The 27,778-nt window shown below is 38.2% G+C and overlaps 2 protein-coding genes across 6 annotated transcripts in view; both read left to right on the top strand.

The window, feature by feature from the left end:
- The window catches only part of nrp1a (neuropilin 1a), a 59,409-nt gene extending 46,893 nt beyond the window's left edge, over window positions 1-12,516 (top strand). Inside the window, exons 10-17 of one of the 4 annotated variants that reach the window (XM_087788814.1) lie at window positions 1,027-1,171; window positions 3,245-3,340; window positions 4,632-4,682; window positions 6,658-6,801; window positions 6,875-7,152; window positions 7,237-7,333; window positions 8,772-8,825; window positions 8,903-12,516. In XM_087788814.1, the coding sequence (XP_087644940.1) occupies window positions 1,027-1,171; window positions 3,245-3,340; window positions 4,632-4,682; window positions 6,658-6,801; window positions 6,875-7,152; window positions 7,237-7,333; window positions 8,772-8,825; window positions 8,903-9,189 (1,152 nt within the window). In that variant the 3' untranslated portion in view covers window positions 9,190-12,516. Of the gene's footprint in view, window positions 1-1,026; window positions 1,172-3,244; window positions 3,362-4,628; window positions 4,683-6,657; window positions 6,802-6,874; window positions 7,153-7,236; window positions 7,334-8,771; window positions 8,826-8,902 lie in introns of all 4 variants that reach the window. The other 3 variants (XM_087788813.1, XM_087788812.1, XM_087788811.1) reach the window with 3 other exon arrangements.
- Window positions 12,517-17,387: 4,871 nt separating this feature from the next.
- Window positions 17,388-27,778, top strand: part of itgb1a (integrin, beta 1a) — a 32,197-nt gene continuing 21,806 nt past the window's right edge. The window contains exon 1 of one of the 2 annotated variants that reach the window (XM_087788793.1): window positions 17,388-17,645. The gene's annotated coding sequence lies outside the window, so the exon portion shown is untranslated. The remainder of the gene's footprint in view (window positions 17,646-27,778) is intronic. The other variant, XM_087788794.1, reaches the window with a different exon arrangement.

Here is a 27,778-nt window from a genome sequence, read left to right as displayed (position 1 = left end):
CTGTGAAGAGTTTTAAGGATCGGGGAAATGTGAGTTCTTCTACTAGAGCGGGTCAGATTTCTCGCTGCAGAGTTTTGTATTAACAGCAGGTGAGACAGATCATTCTTGTTTAGACACCAAAATAAACTGTTACAATAGTTTAAACTAGAAGACACAAACGCATGGATAATAAGCTCTAGATAGTGTTGCGACCTTTTTTCAAAATTTTGAGATTTTTCTCAGTTGAAGAAAACTGTTTTTGGTCAGTGTTTCGTACTTTTTAGCTGTAACCTTGTAGAAAAAAAAGACCAGTCTCTCTTCGAAACATTCATCATCACACACTATCACATCCATCTGAGCTATTTTCCATCACCTGCTTGAGTTCCGTCCACCAGGCAGACAATTTTCTTCAGCGCTCTGGATCACATTAGGATAAGCATCTGAAGTCTTTTACAAGTCTGTGCACAGTCGTCCTTCCTCCTCTCTTTGTATTCAAAGTTCAACCTCACTATTCTGTGAAGCCTCCCCAAAAATGGGCGGCTGGGAGTGTTGCAGAGAAGTGACCCCGAGATTTATCCGATACTTTCGCCAAAGACACACTTATAATTTGGACAATGCATGCTCCAGAATCCGTGGGAGATCCACCACCTCCGAGGGGAACCGCGAAAAAAACCTCCTCCCCAATTACAAGTATCCCTGACGGTGCATAAATCTGATCCAGATGGGCTGATGGTTGATTTATGGAGGGAGTGAGGAGGATCCATACGTTTCCTCTTGCCAAAGATCCCTGCATCTACGCTGCTACTCCATGTGATCGCAGCCATTAATCCACTTCCATCTCAACTCCTCGGCTCGTATCTCTCTCTTCTTATCTCGCCTTGATCTTTCCCTTGGCTGCGGCAGCTTAAAGTTTTCTTTGACCAAGTGCCGGTTCTATAACCGCTGCTCGGCTGTAGATATCAGGAATATGCAAGAGATTAAAAACACATCTTGTTTGTCCTTGATAGTCTCTTCACTTTTTTCATGTTCCTTCTTTTTTTCGAACAGATATTCGAAGGCAACGGCAACTATGACACTCCGGAGCTGCGGACAGTGGACCCCCTGCTGACCCGCTTCATCCGGATTTACCCAGATAGGGCGACTCCCGCTGGGATGGGCCTGCGACTGGAGCTGCTCGGCTGTGAGATTGAAGGTGAGCTGGGCTAAGCTAAATTGTTATGGAAGTAAACGTTATATAAGCCCAATAACTTGTGCTTGGACTATAAAAGATCAGGGCCACCCCCAAAAAAAGAAATCCTTAAAAAAGTAATTGCCTGCACATTTTTTAGAACATTCATGCTATGGGACCCACCATCGCCTCAATGACAACCGATCAACCAAATAAAAGACAAGAAATTTCCATCAATCTCTGGCTTCTTATATGAGGTTTGGTGACGGGGGAAGCAGCCAGAGCAAAAAGACTCTCTGCTGCCTCCAAAGAAATGTCTTCTTTTTAAAATCAACTTCATTTTAAAACAACATTTTCAACGAAAAAATGAAACAGTTAAAGGTAAAGGAAGAAACAAAACCATCATTAGTTTAAGTGCCTGTCCATGGTTTAAAAAAAGGAAGAAAAAGTGATTCCCCTAGTGTCGGAATAAAGTAACTACATGTTGTAAATTGTCTGGTTTGCTGTAGGCAATTTTTTTTTTGTACTTTTATTTATAAAACGCAGACTATTCTTAACTAAACTAATGTATTACAAATTATGCAATAATAATAAGAACAATATTAATGCTTAAGTTTTTTTTTTTTACTTTCTTCTGGTGTTCTTTGTCTTTCATTTCTTTCATTTCTATCCATTACATTCTACTTTGGCAACCAGAGAAATGGACAAAAGATTTTTATCTGTGATATAATAGAATAGGTTTGTTAGTTAAAAAAAAAATTATATAACAGACAAAAAAAACACCTTAGATATAAGAAAACCTGCGGCAGCGTCATCACCATGACAACCAGAACAATTGTATTATTTTCAAATGGTAAAGACTTTATGAAACTGTTTCAACAATAAAAGCATTCATAAAGAGGATTCTATTCTGATCCGTGACGACAGTTTCTAACTCTTACCAAAAAGACCTTCCTCAGCGCTCACACGACTCCTCCAGGTGAGTCATCCATCATCCGAGTTAATGTCGTGGCTGAAAGTCTTTATTGCGGTGACGGTTATTTAAAGACGACGGGCTCCTGGAGCCCACAGCTGTCCGGATCCTGCTCTTCATCCTGACACTTGTCACTTACATCAAAGCTGGCCCGCGTGGCCCGGCCACTTCTAGAGGGGATCAAATGCAAGCCCACCTGGCCCAGTGGGATTACAGCACCCATGGGGGGTGGGGGGGGGACGCCACACACCTTTCCCTGCATGACTTTCCTTTTTGTGGAGCTTTAAACGAGCTTGGTTTCATCACAGCGTGGCTGAGTGGATTTACATATTGGATTTCAGCGAGACTCCGCCGGGAGCTTTTGGTCCAACGATTATGCTTGTTTTTTTTGGGGGGAGATAATGCCAAACGCAGTCATGAACACTTAAGCCCGACCTCCTATCACCTGGCCAGGCATGGTAGACCCGCGCAGGTGCCGTTGTTACCGGGCCTCAGGAGCTAAATCCTCATTTTCTGTGAGAGGCTCCCCTGATGCCGCCGCTGACCCCATCCCTGACCTCCCCCGCCCCGAGTCTGACAGGGGCTGATCAGCCTCATATTTCATCGGAGCGAGGGAGCGGGCGCCATCATGGCCTCACACGCACTCACACGGTTACTGTACACATACATTTTTCAGAGCTCTATCTATCTCTGCCTGTCTCTATCTACACCTTCCATCATCTCCCCTCTTCTCCTCCTCCGGCACCAGGGGGGGGGGGCGGGGAGCCTTTTCATTACTCAACCACCCCGAACACACACACACACACACACACACACACACACACACACACACACACACACACACACACACACTCCACAGTGGGCAGCGGAAGAAGTTAGACTCGCCCGCATCCAAGTGGAGCAGGACCATAATGATAGGCTGTTGTGGCAGCTGGCAGCTTCTCCTCCAGCATCATGTTTTTCAGATTTAAATCTATTTATAACGCTCACCTCCGTCGCTTGAGTTTGCTAATCGCCCCGAGATCAGCGTTTCCCCTGATTGAAGCAGAAATAAAAAACGTTCTACGTCTTGCTTGGATGTTCTGTAACCGCGGCCATCTTTCTTTTTTTGTTTCGTCTCGCAGCGCCGACGCTTCCTCCGCCCACCACCACGACCGTCCTCGCCACCACGCCGTCGGACGAGTGCGACGACGACCAGGCGAGCTGCCACAGTGGCACAGGTGATGACTACGACGCGACAGGTGCTAACATCGCCCTCCTGAGGCTGCAACTTAACCCCCTCCCTGCACCGCCACTCCCCTTCCTCTCCTGCTACACCTTTAGATCCAGACTCTTGCATTTGCCTGTCCTGACTCCAAGCTTTTAGAGACTTTTCAGCAGAGAATATCAGATCAAATGTTTTCCTTATCTCTGTTTGATGTGCACAACAAGTCAAATGAATTGAAAAGTAGAAACACACTCAAACAGTGCATACCATTCTACACTACTAAATAAAAACAGAACATAAAATAAAATCAGTAAAACAAAATGTAACTGTTATTTTTTAATGTACAAGAACAACACAATACTAAAGATTAATTATATTTAAATTTAACTTTTTATTAATGTTAGTCAGTTTTCTTCCAATTTTTATTTTAGCATTTATATGCCATGCAAGTGAAATATAATCCAGAAAAAGCACCAACATTTGTAGAATATTTTGATGTTAATAGGTGCTGTCTAACATTACTTTTGCCTATTTAATTATATCCTTTTTCAAGTATTTGGAATAGCACAACGGATACAAATAGACAGCAGGTGGCAGTAGTGACCCAGAAGTGGGTCATAAAAAAAAAGAAAAGGAAAGTACTTAAAAATACTTTATTTAAAAACCTCCTGAATTCAAACGATAATCCAGAACAGCAAGAGTAATCTGTTCTTTGATTTAGTATCAACATTTATATTCAATGCTGAATTAACTCAGAATGAGATACAGATAGCTATACCTCCTTGGCAGAAGTAATTATGAAATGCTAGCATTGAGAAACCAAGCTACAGTTTAGCGCGTAAAAAAATAGAATTGTAAATATTGGATTCCAGTCAGAGTTCTGCTACTTCCTTGGCAGGAAAATAAACTGGAGAAAATCTCCTCCCTTGAAACCCTTGCATGCTCCAAACTCTTGCACGACGTGGCACCAACCAGCCGCACCTTTTATCTCTTTTCCAGTCAGCTATGCCTCAAAGAAATCACACCTCTTCCTTTCACTTCCCTCTCTCACCTTGGCTGTCCTCTTGCAACCCATCTTGGCCTAGATTCCTACTTCTTACCCGCCCTCCCTGCACGCCCCCCCCCCCAACCACCCTCCATTAACAAGCAGTCTCCGATGACGGGCAGCATCTCAGTCATGTGGATGTATTATTCAGAGCCAAGATGGAGTCAGAGCAGGATATCTCAGTTTGGCATGACGGTTGCATGTTGTGCATGAGATGCTTTTTAACCGTGACGATAACTGGTGAATGTCATCCCAGCAGGTGGACCCACGGTGCTGGAAACGACCACTGTCGAGGTGGATACAATCCCAGGTGAGATGATATTCGGTTAAGTCTAGTCTGTGTATTTAAGTCGTGTATCGAGACTCAGCATAAATACTCATGACTGAGGAGAATAATGCCACAAATGAGGGTCGGATGTCGACGGCGGTGTACGAGGTCTGGTGCAGCAGGTTGATGGAGCCAGCAGAGAGGCTGCACCCCCACAACCCTGACCTTGGCTAATGGGCCGTTCACTGATCCTCTTCACTCTGCCACTATGCTCTGATTGCTGGAGACAAGAGTGATCAATCATATTTGGGCCAACATTTTTTTTTTTTCTTACATCTATTTATCTTTTGGAACAAAAAAAAGTAGGCTGTCTACCTCACACGTATCAGACTTCTAGGAAAACACAAATAACAATAAAGAAGATTCAAACTCTAAAGTCTTTTCGACTTTTAGAACTCAGTAGATGGTGCTGGGGATTTTAGAAAATAAAAATAAAAAATGATCACCACTGGATGAGCACAATACTATTATACCATGGTGAAGGTATCTTAGTAAAATTAATTAAAAAAAAAAAAAAAAGTTATTTTCTATCCATCAGGCTAGAATTTGATACGGCTTCATGAAGCTTCATGATGCTTCATCAGCCTATTTCTTGACTCCACCATACGCTACGATTAAATTCAAATTCTAATGCAAATAAACAACAGTCCAACTCTACAAGTAATAGTAGTCCGGCTCCCATTATCTTTTTAAACAACATATTTTAAATGTTAATGTGTCTAAATCCAGGGTTTATCCATGAATCTGCTTTTTATTGTGATCTATGGCGTTTTTACATTTGGAGTTTTAAGATACTTTTAATTAGGTGACGAAGGCTTATTCCTCATTCTATCTTCTTAATAGTATCGCATACTACACAAATGTTAACAAAGAAAACTGACCGTCAGAATCCTATTTCTATGCAACGACAAAAAACGAGTGTTGTCACTTTCATGAAGCTTCATGGAGCTTCATAAGCTCATAGAGTTCAAGGTCAAAGAAAACTGTAATGGAAATTTATAGAAAAGAGTAGTTCAGTTTCCATTTCTATATTTTTACAATAGCACACACAGACCTAGATTATGTTCTGCCAGTATTATCTTGGGGTGAAATAATCATTGTAGTTGTGACTCTTGACAATGTACTTAAAAATCCAACATGGCATTAAACGGTTTTGTAGTGATATTAGAAGGATTTTCCAAAATCCCGGGTTTCTCCATGAGTTACTTTTTATTAGCATAAACAATTGTTTGTATATTTCCAATAAAATGTTGCTGTTAACAACATATATAACACAAATGTCAACAACAAAAAATGACCAGTTCCACTTATTGTGAACAATTCTGCCTTGAATTTGAGAGACATAATAAGTTCCTCATACAGACCCTTTAATTCTTGTTAAAGACAAAACAAACCTTGTGACTTCAGAACGATCTCGTTGACATTTGCAAGACATTACACGGTTATGATTCAACATCAGGCCAGATGTGTCATCCAGACGGCCAGGACTGTCTCGGCTGTAACGTCATGATGTCTCACAGACACTGAGAGTGTTGCACAAGCGAGAACCCTCCTGAACCGCATTCACACCGGAGACTGCAATTGTTTCGAATATGTCCCTCTGCCGTTGCCATAGATGCTTCTGGAACCTCTGGTCCCTGCTCTCATTAAATCCTCAACTCTCTGTGGACTGTCGGGAATGTTGCTCTTTCAGCTGGACAAGATGTTCAGACCTTGTCTGTCTTGTGAGCAGTCTTGGTATGTCTTCTCTTTTCTGTACATGCCTTGTATCAAAAGAGATCATTAGCAAAAATCCTCCCTTTTTTTTTCCTCCCTCTGAGGTGCAGAACCTTCATTCTGCAGTTCTTGACTGCCCTCTAGTGGTGAATTTTAAAAAAGGGACTGATCCTCGGGTTATAATCCTGGAGACTCACTTGAACTGTGATCTGATCTTTATTTTTTTTGTCTTCATCCACAGCTTTTCTGTGGTTCGCCTGTGATTTCGGCTGGGCCAACGACCCGTCCTTCTGCAGCTGGACCTCTGAGAACACCGGGTCCAGATGGCAGATCCAGTCCAGCGGCACCCCGACCCTCAACACCGGCCCCAATATGGATCACACAGGTACAACAAAAAAAATCTTTCATCCATTCCATCGGACTGGGTTCCTGACAGATCTTTTCTTTACCTCCACCAGGCGGTTCTGGGAACTTCATCTACACTCTGGCGACCGGCCTTCAGGAGACGGAGGTGGCGCGGCTGGTCAGTCCAGTGGTCAGCTCCCCGGACTCGGACCTGTGCGTGTCGTTCTGGTACCACATGTTCGGGTCGCACATCGGCACGCTGCACATCAAGCAACGCAAGCAGACGGTGGACGGACCCGCCGACATCCTGCTGTGGACGGTGAGCGGTCACCAGGGTAACCGCTGGAGGGAGGGTCGGGTCCTGGTGCCGAGCACGAACAAACCCTACCAGGTATGAATCCCGTTCCAGTGAAGACGTGTCTCTCAGTTTGTGCACGGAGTAGAAGGATGATGATGATGATGAACTCTGGTGCAGGTGGTGATCGAAGGGCTGGTGGAGAGGAAGAGTTGGGGAGACATCGCCGTGGATGATGTCAAGGTTCTCAACGGACTCACTGTGGCGGACTGTAAAGGTAAAAAAAAGTTTTTAATTGATTACAAGAAACAGGCAAATTAAATACAATATTACATCATTATTTTAATGTTATCAAATATAACAATATTAAAAACATAAATTATTAAATGCGCAAACTAAATAGTAAGAGCAAAATACTAATTGTTTTAACTGATAATAAGAAACAGGGAAAGTATACATATTGTTGCATTATTCATATCATTTAATTACATAAATATTTGGCAATAAAATCATAAAGATTAATGTGCCAAAATCTAAATAGTAAGTGGAAAAAACACATTTGAACGCCTTGAAAAGTAATATTTAAAAATGGATTATAAAAACGAGGAAGTTGAATAAAATAGTATATCATTTATACAAATTGATTAAATATATCATTACTTAATTACATAAAAAAGCTGGAAATAAAATTTAAAAAATGAATGTGCAAAAGATCTAAAGAGTAATTTTAAAGAAAATACGTATTTTATCAAGTTAAAAAATGAAAATAGGTTGATTATTTTTTTGAATTGATAGTAAGAAACGGGGAAATTAAATACAATGTTTATATCATTTAATAACATTCACAGTTCCTAATTAAATCAGAAAATAAATGTTCAAAAATCGAAATAATTCCTGGAAAAAAACATTTCTTGATAAAAAATGTAAATAGCAATATTTAAAAAACGTAATTATTCAAAATAATAGATCATTACAACAGGGAAATATAGATACGGTATTATGTTATTGAGATAAATTTATAGTTAATTATTTATAAATAAATATGCAAAAATATAAATAATAAGGCACAAAAACATTAATTTATCAAATCTACACAAGTGTAAAATATAAGATTATAAAAACAAAAAAACTAAACAGTTAACAAAAAAATAAACAAAAAAATAAATGTGCAAAAATATAAATACTATAAAAAAAAAGCAATTATTTGGTGAAATAAAAAAAATGTTACATATTATTGATGTGAAAAAAGTGTGTAATTTAAAAAATGCATTAGGAAAATGGCAAAATAATGAAATGTTCATTAATAAACAACACAAATAAACAAGTATTTATTTAATATGAACGTAACAGTATGAACATTGTTTACGAATTTGCTCCCACAACACGCATCGTAAACATGGAAGAAAGTTATTGTTTTCATTCCATTTTTCACATAACATTTGTGACTGAGGTTTACATAGACATATAAAGAATTGTATGTATGACAACTTATTTAAATATATATTGAATTGAATTAAAAATTAATTATTAAATATAAATAATAAATGTTTTTGCTTAAATATATCAAATCACTTTTACTGAGCAGATGCTTGAGCTTGTTACTCCTGAGCATGAATGATTCTCTCAAGGCAGACGAACAAGATAATAACTCAACAGCATTTATCATCAAAGATTGCTTGTTATTCAAGCTTAATTGAATTTCTTTCTTCAACCAGACCCGGACGTGCCCACCGAGCCGATGCTACCGGAGGACGAGTTCAATGACATCAGTGAGTGAAAACCATCTTTGTGTGACGAGGAGAATCCGTCGTCGTTCAATCCGTTCTAAACGTTCTCTGCTCTCTAGACGAGGACATCACCGAGTATCCGGACTTCGTGGAGACCAACCAGATCAGCGGCACGGGGAACATGCTCAAGACCCTGGACCCCATCCTCATCACCATCATCGCCATGTCGGCCCTGGGGGTGTTCTTGGGCGCCATCTGTGGCGTGGTCCTCTACTGCGCCTGCTCGCACGGCGCCATGTCGGACAGGAACTTATCCGCCCTGGAGAACTATAACTTTGAGCTCGTGGACGGCGTCAAGTTAAAGAAGGACAAACTCAACGTACAGAGCTCGTACTCGGAGGCGTGAGAGGATCCTTCGCTCTCGTCATTCACCGGAGCTCGCACAAGACTGAACAATCCTCTCGGTTGCGTGACTCAAAAAAAAAAAACGACTGCCTTCCTCTTTGCCGAGAGAAGGGGACGCGTTCAGGAACCAGTGGGAGGTTTGGACTGATACATGCTTTTCTCAGGAGCTGCAGGAAAAAAAAAAAAAAACGAAAAAAAAAAAAACAATAAACCCACCAGTAGGGGTCACTGTGTACAAAATAAATATGTACAGATGATTTAGATAATATTTTAATTTTCTATTTTGATTTTCATTCATTTTTACAATCGGATTGCTGGTTATTGAGACCAATTTATGAGAAAAGAAATATTGGAAGGATTTTTATTATCAGTTCTGATCCGACACGAAACCATATCCGGCAAAACTGTAGAATTTGCCCAACGTTGTGGCATACAGGGTGTGCTCATTCCCCACGGCTCGCCAAACCCCCCAACCCCCCGCCCGGCCCCCCCGTAAACACGAGCATCCCAACCATGTCGATGTATGCTTCTGACAGTGCCTTTAGTCCATCGAGCTTGTTGACCCGAGTGTGTTTCTCGTACTTGGCTTCAGTTCTGATAGCAGAAAAAAAACAACAACAAAAAAAACAGGAAATTCTCATCCATACCTGCGAAAAACCATGGATCTCTAATCCATCCCAGCGCTTTGTTTTTGTGTTTGTTGTTTCTGTCCTCACACAGTGTAAATAACTTTAATATATTTTATTGCCCTTTTTTTAAAGAAAGTAAAAATGGGAAAAAAAAAAAAAAAATGCAGTATTTTCTTTTTGTTGTTTTCCGACTGTGGCGTGTAAATATGTCGTGAGCTTTTCATGAAGCTGCTCGGATTGTCTAGAGTTTGGGTCCAAACATCAAAAAAACTAACTGAAAAAAAAAAAAGGGTGAGTGAGTGAATCTACCTTTTCATTAAGGGATCTCTTCATCGAGGGCTTTCACACAAAATTTCAGACGTTCAAGATATGAAGGCGCTCCAGAGCTAAAACTTTGTTATTTTAAAGGATAATATATGGGTTTTAAAATAGATGTCGAGCTAGCGTGTTGGCGCTAGAAATGATAGAAATGATACCGAAATGTGTCAAATTGGAAGTCATTCCAAGTGGTCTGCAAGAGCTTTAAACACAGATAGTTGGACCTGGCTTTCTCATTACTTTAAGCAAAGGTAGGGAGGGTAACAAGGAATCCCAAAGAACAACAATCCAAAAATTAGACTGATATAAAATGTGTGTTACCAGTTGTGTTTGATACAGGAATCTAGTCATCACTGGTGCATCTTTCCTCCAAGTACTCCAAGGAAACATACCGTTGCTAGAGGCCATGGAAAGACGGGAACACCGACCATTGTTTAACAGAAAGAAGCGACCGTAGCTATAGCGATTCGACTGGATTGTGTAGAGTTTCTAGGAAGATGTTTTCAAAACTCATCCGATGAGCTCCTTCTGTTCCAGAACCGAAGATCCAAGGAGTTCGAAAGCGGGTCGACTGGACTGTTTAGATTTTCTATGAAGATGTTTTCGAAATTCATCTGAGGAGCTTCTTCTGTTCCAGAACAAAGGATCCAAGGGGGTTCAGAAGCAAGTCCACTGGACTGTGTAGAGTTTCTAGGAGTTTCGGAGATTCTTCAATTCAATTCTTCAAAGCTCTACACAGTTCAGTGGACTCGCTTTTAAAGATTTTCGATAACCATGACGCTGGATGAACGGGAACCTTCACAGACAGATTGGATCACAATTTGGGTCGAGTACCCTTTCGGCTGGTCCGGGAGCAGAGAAAAAACCCGCAGGAAGTTTGGAGGACTGACCGGAACCGGAACTGAAGAAGCTGCCTCGGATGAGCCGTGAAAACGTTTTCCTAGAAACTCTACACAGTCCAGAAGACTTTTGAACCCCTTGGATCTTCTGTCCCAGATCGGAAGATCCAAGCTCCTTGCATAGGGTCCAAAACGTCTTCCTAGAAACTCTACATAGTCCAGATGACTCGCTTTTGAACTTCTTGGATAACCATGACCTGGATGAACGAGAACCTTCAGGGACAACCTTACAAAATAGTTACACAATCGGTTGTCCCGTAAAAAAGGTCCGTTATATCCTAGAGCCTGCTTGTAGAAGAGGAGTTAGGATTTCCTTCTTCAGACACTTTTGAACAAAATCCATCGTAGAACCGGATCACAGACACTATCTTAAGATGCATTTAAGAAGTTGAAAGAGTCTAAATCTTTGCATAGAATTTAGTGTGAAAGCCCTCCTGAAGGTTATCGTAGACGGTTATTCAATGGTAGATTAAAAAAAAACGCGTCTGCAAACATACCAAATAAATCCACCACCATCTTCAGCTTAAGTGGATTGTTCACTTAATCGCGACACTGCAGCTTTAAAGCACTTTGTAAGCAACTCCGTCAGCAGCGGAGGGTTCGACGCCGAAAACTGAAAGATTGGTGCTGATCATGACTTTAGCTCAGATCCCTGTCCTCGTTTCTCGCCTGCTGTCATCGTTTTTTTTTCTATTGTCTTTTTTTTCTTTCGTTCACGAGTAGCAGCCCATCACGCTGTGATGTCATCAGGATGCGCCATCGGGGTCAACTGATCGTCATCAGACGGTTTTAACCAAAGGTTGTTTTGTTTTTTAACTGTCAAGACGGAGCTCGACGACCACGAGGGACGAACTGTAGCGATGACTGTTCTCCAGATGGAATACAGACTTTTGTTTGCAGGGTTGTTTTTTTTGGAAGCATCTCAGATGAAGGACAAACAATCAAAGACTTGCGACGTCCGTGTGTGTGTGTGTGTGTGTGTGTGTGTGTGTGTGTGTGTGTGCGCCATGGTGAAGACATTTCATGCCTAAGTTGACGTCTCACTTCTTCTTCAACACCATTACGTCTGTGCTTTAAGCTAAAGAGGGAATGTAGCCCCAACGACGTCGACTCCACTAGAGGAACAACAGGATACTGTAGCGTGGACTCAAAAGAAAACTATGTTGCACTGATAAATATATTTAAAAGTTTATGTGTTTCTAGCGTTCCTTTGCGTACAAAAAAAAAAAAAAGCAGAAACAAATACACAAAAAAAACAACATTTCATGATTTTATATATAGAAGCAGTTTCAGATTTTATGTGATATAATTCTGAAATGTAAAAAAATACGCAGATGTTTTCATTATTGAAAAATGCATAATAGGATTTTCAAAAAAACCTGACACCCGTCATGGACACGGCATTTTAGCGCTCTCCGTTTTGTACCGTCGATAACATTTTTGTGCTGATCCTTTTTTTTGATTTCGTTTCTTTTTACAAAATGGAAAAAAAAAAAAGTACAGGAAGTTTTATTTTCAATACTGCTTCTGTAATTTGCTGTTGTAGGAAAAACAAGTGAATAAAACAGCAAAGCCTTAAAGTGGCAACGACTCGTGGAGGTGATTGTGTTTGTGGGCTCCAGTGTTTTATGGGTTCTTTTACTAGCACTTCAGAGGAGCTCATGGATATTCCCACTCTGGCATCGGAACCTCAACAGCTTCCTGGTTGGTAGACTCAGTAATGATGAGAAAATTGAGAACCGAGATGAAAATGAATAAATTGATATGATGCTCAAATGCGCCCCCTAGAGTTGAGAGGAGTCATGACAAAACATGGTGTATCTACTCTAAGGGCCTCAAACTGTACAATGTATTGTACAAGTTTTTAACGAGTGCAGGCCGAGCAGATTACTTTGGTTCAACATCATGTGGTCAACATGGTCTGCCTTTGTTTTATTACAAAAAAATGGCCAGAAATCAACGACTCTAAAAATTTGAAAAACTGCTGCAAAATCAAAGTTTATTATTGTGTGAAAACAATTAAATGTTGGCCAGATGTTGAAATAATGTCCTTTGAAGTGTCAAAAAGAAAGAATGAAAAAATCAACCTTTTTTTAATTACGATAAGTTAAAAAAAATTGCCCAAAATCAGTGTTTTCTAAAATGAGAAAATAATGCGTCAAAGTTTAATATCTGGTGGACCACGTGAGCACAACTAAATGTTTCCCAAATGTTGAAAATGTGGTTCTGGGAAGTCTGAAGGATCACGTGAAAACAAAAAGTTTTTTTTAATAAAAATGTGATTTTCTGATGTCTACAAAAATTGTAATTTTTTTCATTACGAAAAGTTAAAAAAATTACGAAAAATCAACATTTTTAAAGCAGGAAATAATGCCACAAAACAAAGTTCAATATCTGGCGGACCATGTGAGCACAAATAAATGTTGAAAATGTGATTTTCTGAAGTCTCAAAAAACTGAAAAAATGAACCTTTTTTCATTACAAAAAGTTGGAAAAAAAACAAAATCTCTGAAAATGTAAAGAAAAATGCTGCAAGATTTAAGTTCAATATCAGGTGAACCATGTTAACATGTAAATGCTGCCCAAATGGTAACATTTTTAATTTTTCTGATGGAACAGATTCATAAAAAATTAATATCACATCAAATTAGACAAATTTACACTGAAACCACACAAAGATCCATAAAAACTTAAACAACGAAATATAAACCAAATTTGTCAAAGAGGTTCAGAAATAAAAATCTGTTAAATGACTAGTCTTCACAAACCCCTATCCTTTTACACATGTGTTAAAGACAAACTCACAATTGAAACTAAAACATAAGGTCATAGTTCAGAGCTCAGTACCACAAAGTTTCATTGAATCAGTGATGAAATAAAATAAAAAAAGATTATTGATGGTGAGGAATTGACAGAATTGGCGTGTTTCGATGCTTGTATTTGGTGGTATGTGTATTTGGAAAAGGAAGACAACGACAGAAATAGTTCAAAAACACTGATCTTACCATCATACTCATGAATCCTGTTAGAGACAGTTAGTACAGATGTTGACCTGCCCTCAACTTAAGACTGGGAATGACTTTCACGTCCCTGTTATATATCTTCCTTAGAAAGTAGCCATAAAAAGGGCCTTGTTCGGCACATGGACCTTGTTCATATTTTTGCATTTTAATTTTGTGTTTGCTATTAAAACAGATATAACCCACAATTTAGGATTTCACAAAATGGGAGCACTTGATGGTGTTCAAGTCCCAAAGGACATCTGAACTCGAGGCTTTCGTCTCTTCATGATGAGGTAGTCACGCCACAGTGAACGCCAGATGAACACGAAGTACATGTCGTCTCTTAAAAGAAAGGGTGGTCATTAATTGAGAGTTAAACTGTGGTTTCATCGCGTAATTGACGACATTTGAGTCATACCGAGCGAGATTAAACCTTTTCTAAAACGGTAACATCCTTCTTTTTATCATCTGTTGAGTCACCGAGCAGCTGGCTGATGAATTAATACTCTGATGACCGAGCTGTGTTCCCGGTCTGAACGCTCCATGATGGCGGTCGAGAGCAGAACCGACCACTAATGAGAACCGACTGATTCTTGACTCTCCTCGTCTGTGATTATGAGACACAGCCACGGCTGTTATTACTCTGGATTTGACTGGTTCAAGATGGTTTTGAAGAGGGTTCTCTCATATTGCATTAGTATGAAGACCACTTGTAACGTGGTTTTTCTTGACTGTTAAAAAACTGAACTTTATTAATGAAGATTAATCAACATGGAAAACTGATCAATAAAAATAAGAAGTTAAAAATAATTTAGACAACTTAATGACTTAAACAATTTAAAAATGGGACACAGAATCAATACATCCTTATATGGAAGCAGCATGTGTGTGGTCTTCCTGGTAGCGAGTTAATTTCAGAGTGTAACACACACCTCTAAGAATGTGTGTCAAAGTGGAGCCCCTGATGATAAATATAGTCAAGCTATGAACTGACGACTGCAATGATTCGTTTGACCAGCAGATGGCAACCTTCCACTTTCAACATCGAAATGGATATAGATAAATACTCTTTTTTATTTTCAAGTAAATGTTTTCTTAAATGATCGATACTCCTTTAGTTTGAATGAATTTGAAAATGTTATCTTTCACTTTTAAAACTATATACGAAATAAGTGTGTGCTACACATTCTTAGCCACCAGATGGCGGTAAAATATTGCAGTGAAACGTCCTGCAATCTGTATCTATAGTTGTTGCTCTTTTGTAAATAATTGTCATCAACATAATGTTATATTATGTATAATTTAGTGACAAATACATTGTTATTTTTTGTAGTAACATGGTTCAATCACCCGAGGACAGTGTTGTGAATGTAACAAATCCATCTGCTTTTCACATCTGAAGTCCATCCAGACAACGTCTCTCATCTGTGTCCCATATACTGACCCTGCAGCTTCCTGTGTCCTCCACAGCACATGAGGAACATTTGGCTTCCTGTTGTACAAGCTCCGGGGCTACACAATGGTCAGCATCATCACTTCCTTGGGGAGGCTTTTTTTTTCTCCAAAAACATAATGTAAAGTTGTTTTATATCTAGATTTATATCTTCTTTTTTTTCTGTCCATCTCTCTGGATGTCCATAGAGATATTTGACTAGTGACTTTATTCAGTATCTGAATAAAAACTCTTTTTTTTCATACCAATGAGACAGTTCAAGGCCCCATGAGGGTCACACAGAGATGAAAAGCTGCACACACACCCGAGGGACTAAACAGGATCCAGGGTTCTTCCGGGCGACATGGTTTGTTTTTGCTTCGCATTTTTTTGAGAACGTCTTACTTGAGCTCTTCCCACTCCAGAGTGGAGCAAATAAATAGATGAAGATGTTTGTTTTCATTGAGAAACATCTTGGAGAGCGATAGAGTGAGGATGACGGTGAGACAGATTCTAATGGATTAAAGATGAAGTTCGTTTTTATACTAAAAATATCATTAACACAAAAGTTTTTTATGCTAAATTTGATAATGATGTTAGTAAAACTAAGACTTCTCAATACAAATAGCAAAAACACACACAATAAATACATAAATAAACATTTCAATATTCATTATCATTACACGATTATTAAGAAAAAAGGTGAATGGGACTCTAAATTCATAGTTAAGCCTCAACATGTTTACTTTCCGGTATAAAGGAGGTAAAACAAAGAGCTTTAAGTTACTATAAACAAACCTAGTTAAAATGCTTTTTTTTTTCTAAGAAATCCTTCAATGATTGATGCGGTCTCCAAGGACAATGATGTTTGCGGATGATATTGTGATTTTTTATTAAGAGTAAGAACATGTGAAATTGTGAGTAAGGTATTCGAGGTCGATCATCTAAAAAGAGATGACTTAATGGGATGTGAAGATGAGAGTGAAGGCAGGGTGGATATGTGAAAAGGAAAGAGTGACATTTAATTTTTGACAGCAAACTCCTGGATTACTATTTTTAACTTTTTTTTAAATTATATTTGGTAAAGTTCCCTTTTTCAATCATTTCTGTGATTTATTTTTGTTCTCTATAGTCTAAATATCAATACCATTCATCCTGCATATTTTCTATCAGTATTTTTAAAAATAAGTTTAAAATTGACATTAATATATGGAGGTCGTTTGTTTTTCTTTATTATTATTGTTTTATTCCTTAAATCAAATACCGTATTTTCAACTAAAAATACTAAAAAAAAACACTTCAATTGATTGAAGCAACTATTTTTGCGATTGGAAAATTCAGACACAAATGTCCTTCCCATAATATGACCAAAAACATAAACACACCCACAAAAGAAACCTGTTTGAATTTTTTTCATTATAACTATACCTTTTTTATTATTATTAATATTATTATTTAAGTTGCTTTTTTTTCATTAAAAATGTTTTTGTTGTTTTCGATTGAACAATTAATACATAAATCTGCTTAAACCCACATAATCTACGAACACGCGTCTTTCAAATTAAACAGAACTTACATTTAAAAATTAAAAGTGAAGAAAATAAAAATATCGTTCGTAGACATTTCACTAACAAACTTTTGTTTTTATTGAAGCAACATTTTTAAATACATTTTATTGTTATTAAAGTTACCGTTTCTTTTATTGAAGCAACTTATTTTTTTTAATTGTTTTAGTTATACAATAAAAAATATTGTCGTACGCCAATGAATATCAAATTAAAACAGAAGCAAAATTTAAACTTATAAAAAAATAAAAAAAAACATCATGAGTCGTCACCACGTCGCTGACTACTTTATTCTGAAAAGTCTACCGGAAGCCGCCGCAGCCGCAGCAACAGTTAACGGAGCAGGAGGAGCAGGAGGAGCAGGAGTCGCTGTCTCTTGTCAAGATCGCTTCAGCTCCACGCTGGTTCTCGTCCTGATACCGTTTGCTCTTCGGAGATCCAGGAAGGTGGAGCGTGAAGAAGGGAATGAGTGTTGGTGGGAAGCTGCGGTGAGTCCAGTCGAAGGAGGTGAAAGTGGTTCTGGTGCCAGCGGGGCAGACAGTGAGGGGATCTACAGGATCTACAGGATCTACAGGACCAGCAGCATCTAAAGCTACTACAACACTTGTCAAGGTAAACCCTCCAGTTATCTTTTCTTTTCTCCTCTTCTTGTCATCTTCACTTTGTAATGGCACCGAATTATCCTGTCATACTAAAGCAAAACTCTCATGTCGATGACGAACGTGTGGAAAAGTTGATCGAGATTGAATGGAAAATCAAAAATATTCAATTTAAACAGTACATTTATAAGATACTGAGTAAAGTTCTGTCATTGGTCTTTCTTGTTGTCCCTCTTATCTGAGGCTCCTGCTTCAGATCCTCAAAGATCTGCTGCCTTTCATGTCTGGATCAATCCAAGATCTGTCGAAAATATACAAATCTGATGTATTCAACTACTATGTATTCAAGTTATAAAAAGTGCCTTTACATGTATTACGTCCCCTTTTTTTTAAACACAATTTCATTACTTTAATGTTTTTTTATACTGAAAGTGTGCCCTCTTAAATAACAATAATGGTTTATATCCTTTGACACACATTACCCTGAGTTAGCTCTTACGAAGGCACTGTTTTTTTAAGTGACACCAACAAAAAAAAAAGACAGGAGCCAAGTTTCACAGCCATTTTTTTCTGATTCATTTTTGCTTGTGTTTGTCTCTGTGTTATCTTGACCTTTTAAGTATTTATTTTAGTAGGTATTTTTTTGATTGTTTTTAATTGTTTAAGATTGTTTATTATTACTTACTTACTTACTTTTCGGTATTGGCTCCGAATTACGATATCATCATTATGACATCATCGCTAGCTTTCAATTTTTGTAACACAATGCTGATAATATGAGCTCCAGGCTTCCAGATAAAACAACACTGTGTACAATGACACACCACACTTTTTAAATTGCACATTACAATGGAGAAATTGCAAACGACAATAAAAAAGTTAAAAGCCATTACCTGAAAATCGCAGTTCCTGTTTATTTTCCTTTCACAAGTTTATGTATCGTGTTTAAACAAATGTAATAATAATTTAAAAAAAAAACTATATTGGTCTTTTGAAAAAAAGTTTGCAATCAGTTCAACCCATACATAATGACAAACATTTCTACCCCATAACACATAATAGAAAGAAAAAATATTGAGTCTTATTTATTTATTTATTTAATTTGATGACAAGTGAAGGAGAATTTAGAATCATACTTGCTAGCTTGGTCAATAACACTGCTAGCCGTAGTCATTCTAAGGTGAAATGAATCGCCCCGTAACGGAAAGATTTATGACGGAAAACAATGTCTTTAAAAGAAAACGTGTCGGGGGGGTATATGGGGGTCTCAGTGACATATTTTATTAAAGATTGTTGCTTGAGGTTTGACACATGTTTGTCTTGTGTTTCCTACATAATGTGAATTTCTCAAGACTATGTGAATGATATTGGTTTAGTAGAAGCAGCAGATGTTAGATGATGGATGTCCGCGGATCAGACTTAAGTCACATATTTTCCAAAAAAAATGGAACAAATGATGTGGAGAAAGTTGAAGCCAGATTCCTGCATCTGGATCACGGTGAGACAGACGAGCGTCACAACATCCATTCACTGATATATTTTCTTTGGGATAGTGAGGGGGACGATGTATAAATAGGACCCGACACCAGTTTTAATCAAGGAAATGGAGGCAGGAAGGGAGGCAAGGACGAAGGGAGCGAGTGGATGTCAGACGTGGGTGGAGGACGGAGCTAATTGAGGGGGCGGGGACAGAGACCACTACCGGAGGGGGGTCTTAGGGGGGGGCGGGGTGTTAGAAGTGAGAAGCCACCAGCTGAGTGTATCCGACCTCGACCCCTCCCAAGGGGAACAGCTGCCGCAACAGGGTCCCACCTGATTTACAAGGCCCTGTTACCGCTCACACACCCAGGGGGACCCCACCCAGAGTTTTACTGGACATGTGACAATCCACCCTCAGTGTGACGTGAACCTCATGATGCTGATGATGCATGTGTGACACACGGACCTGTGATGAATGTGTGAGATTGTTTTTAAGCTGTTGGAAGATGTGGACGCCCTCATGATGCAGCTATTTAGACCCCCCCCCCCCCCCAAACCCCCCCGACCTCCTCAACTGGCCCGGGAACGACTGGTGATGATCCCAAAAGAGCAGTTATCTGTGATTTGTGTCCGTCCAGCATACCTCTGCAGTTGTTTTCCAACCGCTCGGAAAGTGCCTCAACTCAGAGGAAAACACTAGTCCAAGGCCAGCTTTGGTGAAGTGGAAATTGTGTTGTTTTTTTGTTTTTTTTATCGATAAATTTTGCAAATGTTTCATGAAGTTATAAAGAAATTAAAAGTGGTTGTTTATAATCGACTGGTTTAGTACAGTTTCTCTGTAGTAAGAAATTGTTGTTGATATTGTTGGAAGTTCTGGGATGTTTTAAAGCTACTGTACCTGCAGGTTTTTTGAACTGTCAAATGATGTCATCCATCAATCCCTCATCCCCGCTGACTGGTGGAGGCGCCGGGCCTGGTTACTGAAGCTAGAAATACTCCGGTCGGCTATTTTTTGTTGCTAAACCGCCTCCGTCCAGAGTAGAGTGGATCTGTCTGGCAGGATGTGATCCGGTTAATTTGAGTAAAACAGTTTTGTGACATGTTTGGTCCGAAATTTACATTACATCATATCCAGAAATACAATCTCCAGAGTGTAAGACGACATTTCTTCAGTGGATATAAGATGATGAGATAATTGCTCGCACCTTAAATGATGAAAAAGTGTCACCGTGTCTGACAGGACGGTCGTATAGATGTGAATAAAATGTCCCACTTTATTGTCTATCTCTAATATGATGTTGCAATACTTGTGTAATTAAAAGATACCTTGTAGGGACAGCAAGGTGGTGTCTGAGCAGCTGTCTTTGTATTATTATAATATTTGTTTCTTCTCGTCTGGACAATTGCAACAGTTTTTTTTTCATGTCTAAACAAGAAGGATCTGTCTCGCCTGCAGTTGATACAGAACTCTGCAGCGAGAAATCTGACATGTTCTAGTAGAAGAACTCACATTTCTCCTTAGATCTCTTCACCGGCTGCCAGTTTCTTTCAGGATACAACTTACTTTAACAGCTGTTCATGGTCAGGCTCCTCCTTACATCAGTGATCTGATCCAGCCTTACACCCCAGCTCGGGCTCTGGGGTCTGTAGATCAGAATCTACTGATGGTTCCTGAACACGGTTCAGGACCAGAGGAGAGAAATCCTTCCAGGCTGTTGCTCCTAAGCTTTTGAACGATCTTCCTCTCTCTCTGTGTTTGATGATCTACTGACTCCTTCAAGAAACAATTTTCATTTGTGCGGACTTTTCCTTTATTCTTTAAGACTTCTGGGTTCGTCTTGGTGTTGTTTTGGCCTTTTAAGCATATCTTTTATTGGGTATTTTTTTGATTGTTTAAGTGCTTTGTGACCCTGGTCTTGAAAAGCACTCTGCAAGTATTACTTACTTACTTACTATGACACAGTACTTTAGTAATGTGGTGCTTTGACTTATAGTGGAAACTTCGGGAAAATACTTTTTTAACGCATTTATCTTTGTCAATCAGTTCAATCAAGATTTGGTCCCTGCACTCTGGGTTTTAACACATGTGGTCTTTTACAACAGAATAGGTGGGAAATAATTATACTTAACTTTCTGTTTTGATCAAGACCTGCAAACAAACAAGAGATTAATGTGTTTTATTTATAAACCTTTATTTATACAGGTAAAATTCTCATTTTCAAGAGAGACCTGTTTAAATAAGTGCCTCACTACTTACTAATGTAACTACAAAACTACATTGATATTAAAAAAAAAACAATAGGCCCCTTTAAAGTGGGCTATGATGAAATCTTTCAGAAATCTAACTTCAATTTTAAGCTTTTCAAATACTCATTCAACTTATTTTAGTCCCGAGATTGCCGGGTTGGTCTTTGGAGGGTGGGTCACTTGTTTAGTGGTCAGCACCCAACATAGCAGGCTTTCTTTCTAGAGCGCCGATGCTTCTAAAAACAGCCCGGGACAGAAGAATGGTGTTGATCACACTGACCTCTGGCTGTCAGTACCAGCTTAGGAAAGTTTACCAAACACGCTACGCTGTTGTTGATCAGAAGCAGACTTTTTTGTGGGAAGACTTCTGTCACGTTGTTTGTAGTGGAAGTTCTGGTGCGTGGGTCGTAACAATAAATGTTGGGCTTTCGTTCACAGCGGCTCCAAAATAGAAGTGATTTTGTTTGGGAATGTGGTTTCTGAGTTGAAAGAAGGAGTGTTTTGGCATAAATAAAGCTTCTGAACGTTGGGTCATTTTTTTTTGTTTTGGCCTTGAATTAAACTTGCAAAAACATTTATTGACATTATCATTGTTTTCATTAGATTCCTCCTCATAGTTTAAAAAAAAAAAAGAAAAGCAAACAAATGAATATAAAGCATGTTACTGGGGAAAGGTTCAGAATGTATTAAAGTTTATAATTTTCAGTGTGTATATATATATATATATATATATATATATATATATACTGTATATATATACTGTATATATACATACTCAGTGTGCCACTGCTATGAAGATCATTAATCAGTATGTGTTCATTTTTAAAACCATATACAGGTGTGTGTATATATATCTATATATATATATATATAGATATATATACATATATATCTATACATATATATATATATATATATATATATATAGATATATATGTATAGATATATATATATACAGTATATATACTTTTTTTTTTTTTTCTTGATTGTTTAAGCACTTGACCTTGGTCTAAAAAAGCGCTCTATAAATATAAATTACTTACTTTACTTACTTACTTATATTTGTCGCAGACTAAATTAAAAAAGTCTAGAAAACAATATGTTGTCTAGCCATTCATTTACACTATCATAATTTTCAACGGTGCATCCCATTAATTAAAAAAAACATGAATACCTTTAGGGGTTTTAATATTGTTTTGATAGTAAAGAGCTCACTGATTAAAGGAAACATCCTGTGGAAAACAGTTACCGCTGTGGGTAACATTAGCAACATTTAATGGAGTTGGTCCAGATTTTCGATGCCCTCAAAATTACTATTAACTTATGTTTTACTCAACTTGATATTTAATGAATAGTGTGTTGCATGAAATGAGTTATTGGTTTGAAATTAACCCGCTTGACCTTGAGTTAATGCCCTTACATGAACCAGAAGATAAGGACTAGAATAAATATATAATAAGTATCCACAGTGGCCTTAATATTATGACTTGTTGAATTGTTGGCTGTGAGATGAATATGTAAATACAGCGAGTTTGTTGATGAAGTGAGACGTGAGTTTATATCTAACCCTACGCTCGACAAAACTGGGAATCAAAAGATTTTTTTATTTTTCGCCTTTTATGGAAATCTTTTTAAATATCGACTCACTGTGTTTATTCTGACCTTTATTTTGAACAATTAATCTGGAATTGTAAAAAAAACAAATGTCTTTGTTCACTATATATTTTCTAAATATTGAGTCTATCCGCAAGTTTTGAAGTGTTTTGTCTGACCTCCCTATCCCCCAGACCAGTGCCAGCATTAGCCCAGGGAATCTGAAACATTACCAAGCCTGGGTGGAGATGGATTGTTTCCATATGACGGTGCGGTCGTCTCACAGCGAGGGTTGCAAAGAAAACCTTGTATACGATGATCTGTTCTATAGTCTTTAATCCTATTTATGCCCAAGGTGGTTGGTTCCTGAAGGAGTAAAAAGATACATAGCGTATATAACCAACGATGGAATTTACCGTCTTAATAATTGTATTTATATAAAAGTATCCCCTTCATGTCTTTAATCAAGATTTAAAGACTGTCCTCCTCCTCTTCTTCTTTTACCTCCATCTCTAACATTCCTCATTCAACATGTCTTTTGACTCTTCTCGTAACTTCATACACAAACTCTTTCTGGTACTATTTTTTTTTTTAAATTCCCCCTTGTACTGATATCTGAGGCTAATGTAAGATTTACTTCAGTGATTGTTTAAGCGCTTTGTGACTCTGGTTTGGAAAAGCTCTCTATAAATATAAATTACTTACTTAATTACATTCAATGTAGCTTTTTTTCTAAACAAGATGTTGGGTCGCCAGGGAATTAAACTTGACAGCCTTTGGTCTACCGTTTCCCAAGAGACAAGAACAAAGTGGCTTCTAGGGTATTTCTCCATCGTCTAAGGAGACGGAAACCATGGGCCTTAAGTTCAAGTGTCAGGTCTGAGGGCTAATGAAAGACATGTGAGTGTCTTTAATGTGCCAGTTTCGGGGGCCTCACTAGAAAAACAGCTAGAGGTGTCTCCACTCTCTGCTTTGACCGAAGCCCAGACTTTGACAGAAACGTCTGTATAATGAAAACAAACGGCGAAGCTGACGTGCCGTGACTTCAGACAAATGTCCGCTTCTGTTGGACAACTTGTCTGCGGATTTTTATTTTTATTTCAGAACTTTTAAGAGTAGCTAGAATGAAGCACAGCTTGATTCAGGTTTGACAGTCTGTAGACTAGATGATGATTCATTTAAGATTTTCTTAAAAGATCAAATTGTCTTAGATGTTACTATAAAGACCTTTTAATGCCTGTTAATAGAAACACCGTTTTTTCAGAAAACCCTCTGAAATATACCAAAAAAGTTCATTTTCTTACATGAAGCCTTTTAAAAAAAATAGTTTCTGGGTTTCTTTATTGAAGAATATCACAAAAAAAACTAAAACTTCTCTCACAATTACATCAAATATCAGAATTCTTGCTTTGAAACGACTGCCTGTACACAACATTCTCACAAGTATATAATGTCCATCTTTTTACTGTTTCTACTTTTTCCTGCCGAAAAGCCATGAGGATATTTTTTTAAACTAGCCTAGGTTTCCTCAAACAATACAACAATGTACAATCGAGTATTAATCCTGTATGTATCATGAATAACATTGACATTCCTTAATGTGACGCTCTATCAGTACAAAGAGCTTTGAAAACTCTCTAGATATCTTTAGAATTATTAGATATCAACTTTTAAGTTAAAGTAATTTGAGATATTTGTCCAAATAAATGTAAATCTAACTGTACCAGCCCTTAGAAAACCGACGTCGTCTGGTGATTTACTAGGAAAGCCTGTTCAAAACACAAATGAAATTTTCTATATTTTAGAATTATCGCTTTTATTTTGTTAAAACCCAGTTATGGTGCCTTTGACACCTAAGTTATATTCAATTATTATCTTATGTGCTCTTTGCTGTGGGACAGAACTTACATTTTTGGTATACGATATTTGTGTAAATTCTAAGTCATAGCTATTTCTATTGAATGCGCTCTCAAAACCACATCCCCCTCTCAATGCTTTTTCTGTGTAAAGAGGAATACATTCTTTTGAAGAAAACTCTTTGATGTATCGTTGCAGAAATACAGTTGTCAATTATCAATGCACCCTCCGCCCTAAAGAACTGGTTTTGTTGAGCATATATTACTTTAATAAAATTCAGATAATTCTTTTGTAGATTAATTTATTGCTAGATTCCTTTAAAGAGTACAACTGAGGAGTCAAAGCAAATTGATTGATAGATTGACATGGAATTCTTTGAGAGCAACAATCTAATATATATATATTTTTTATTCTGCCTTTGAATTCCCTTTCTTTTCTCAAATCCCTGAATAAATGCAGCACAACTTTATCTGCTGCCGCTCACTGTGGCTGACTTACGGCTGCATGATGCAGACTTGCTACGTTATCCTCTTGAGCTTCCTGTGTTTCAGCAGAGGAAGGACCGTCTCAGCTCAGCTTGGAGGCTTATTGTACGCCAGCCCCCGGCTCAGCTCAAACTTTTACAGCCACGTAACTCCACCAGACAACCTCCCCCCAACCCCCAACCCTAAAGCAGGGTTCATTTCAGTGCGGTAGCTGCTAGAGAGTCACTGGATGCTCCCTCTGACTACAAATCTATTTTTCAGGCGAGCCCGGTAAAGAGTAAAAACAGATGGACTCCTGTGATGTTGTGTTCTTCAAACAGGTAGATTACATAACGTTGTCGTAACAAAGTTTTATTAAGATTATTATCTCTATGAACCAACCACAGTCTACCCAGATTAAATGAGAAATAAACGTGTGGTCTCTTAGAACAATGCCTTTTGTTTGTTCAAAGAACTAATCATAAATCATGGGCAATTTTATTCTACAGTACATTGTCTAAAAACAGTTTTGTTTTGTATAATGCTCAACAATTAACTGGGAGATATGGAGAGTTCTTTTTTGTGAAAACATTTAGAAAACGTATGTACTCTTTATTATTTACAATTTATTCCATTTGAAATCAAAAGTATTGAGCAGAACTTCTTTGGTTGAAAGAAAATACTACTGATTAGGGCTGCCAGTATTGGTAATAAGTGAATTAAAGATTTTGGTGTCTTGAATTACGATATCGATAATAATGCGATATTTTTTTCTTTCACCTAAGAAATGAAGATGCGTGCACGCGCAACCAAGCTTAGCAAGCAGCGCCGCACAGCTCACAGACAGACCGAGACGTAAACAACAACGAGACATAGAAGTACAAATTGACAACTTTACAGAACGTGACACTGATTGGTCGATTTAAGAAATGCTTGATTTATACAATAAAAAAATGTTAAATTATCGTTCTTGCATGTTTTGGATATTTCGGTATATTGTGCAGCCCTACTACTGATTAACCTTAAAATGTATATAGTTATATTTTGACTTTGTATATGAATACTGGGGAAGTGCATGACTATTTACCCATTATTTCTAAATCACACAGCGTGCTATCTTAAAATACAAATATTTATATATACAATATTTTTTTAAACTTTTTTTTAGTTTATTTTGAAGAAATCAATAACTTAACATCTGACCAATTTGAAATGAAAAACCAAGCTTAAGTTGATTTTGGCTTGTTTTATCGTACTAATAATAAATTAAAGACCTCAGAAAAACAACCTTTAAACAATAGATGAAGCAGTTATCTTCATCCATCCCTTCTTTGTTTTTCTTTGTTCATTTATATCTGTTTCTTCAAGGCTGAAACTGAAGTATCGTCTCTTTAAATGCACATTATACTAGTCCGGGTCACATTCTAACCTTGATCGTGCTTTCTTAAACGATAGTTTATTTGTGTTTACTGCTCTAAACCAGCCAAAATGCTGTTAACCATCAACATGTGTACTTTTCCGAGTGATTGTCATGACCAGGTGCGCCGAGCGGTGTCTGAAATAACATGTTAACACTGCTCAGCTATTTTCAACACAGAGATGCGACTGGTCCAGTGGTTTGAATCTGTTTCCATTGTGGCTTTGTCATGGAAATATACACATTGATTTGATGTTAACACTATCCATGAATCCATTTTTCAACCATGTGTTTTGGGTAGAGTCAAAAAAAACACCACTGCAGTGTTATTATTGATTGTCTTTCTGGGATGGCTTTGGATGGAAATATCCCAGTGTATCTTTTTCTGTCCCACAGAGAGGGGGCTGGGGGTTCGGCCGGGCGGCGAGCCAGCTCATGGGGCTAAGTGTTTTGTGTGAAACGCAGAGCAGAAGCTTGAAGAGCAGTAATTTATCTGTTAACCCGCTCTTAAACCAGCATTCAAGCCGCCGCTACCAGCGCTTTACCATTGAGGCATTCCAGAGCTGGATGGTATGTGGAGCTGTTTAAGTGTCATGGAAACGACATTACCTGGGTGGCTTCTTTGCCTGGAAACTTCCCACTGTTCTGTCCGGCCAAATGGATGATTGAACATGTGCGTCTGACACTATTTACTTCTGTTTGAGTAAAGAAACGGCTCTGATGTTTGTCATCCATGTAGCAGAGTAACTACTAGCGGTGACAGCTATATTTGGTTGTTGAATTTGTGACTTGTTGCTTCTACAAAATGATTCTGCTTTTTATAGTCTGACACTTTGGTTATATTGTTTGGATCCACATTTGTCTAACACTGGCTGCAATTTTCGTAAGGGGTAAAATATTTTGTTAATTTAAGGGTCTCTTTAACTGATCTTGGACCTCCATTCTACTCATCAGTATGAGTCCGTTTGTACCAAACTTTCTTTTCATTGAAATATTTACATTAGAAAATGTGCTTTAGCCCCGCCCACTGAAAACGTTTAGTCTTTCTAGAGATCCAATCTTCTGCGGTGATTGGTCAAGCATCGAGGT

This window comes from Callionymus lyra, chromosome 4 (assembly GCF_982586985.1).
Source record: "Callionymus lyra chromosome 4, fCalLyr1.hap1.1, whole genome shotgun sequence".
NCBI lineage: Eukaryota > Metazoa > Chordata > Actinopteri > Syngnathiformes > Callionymidae > Callionymus > Callionymus lyra.
Note: the sequence above shows the minus strand (reverse complement) of the source record. Positions and strands in the feature narration are given on the sequence as shown.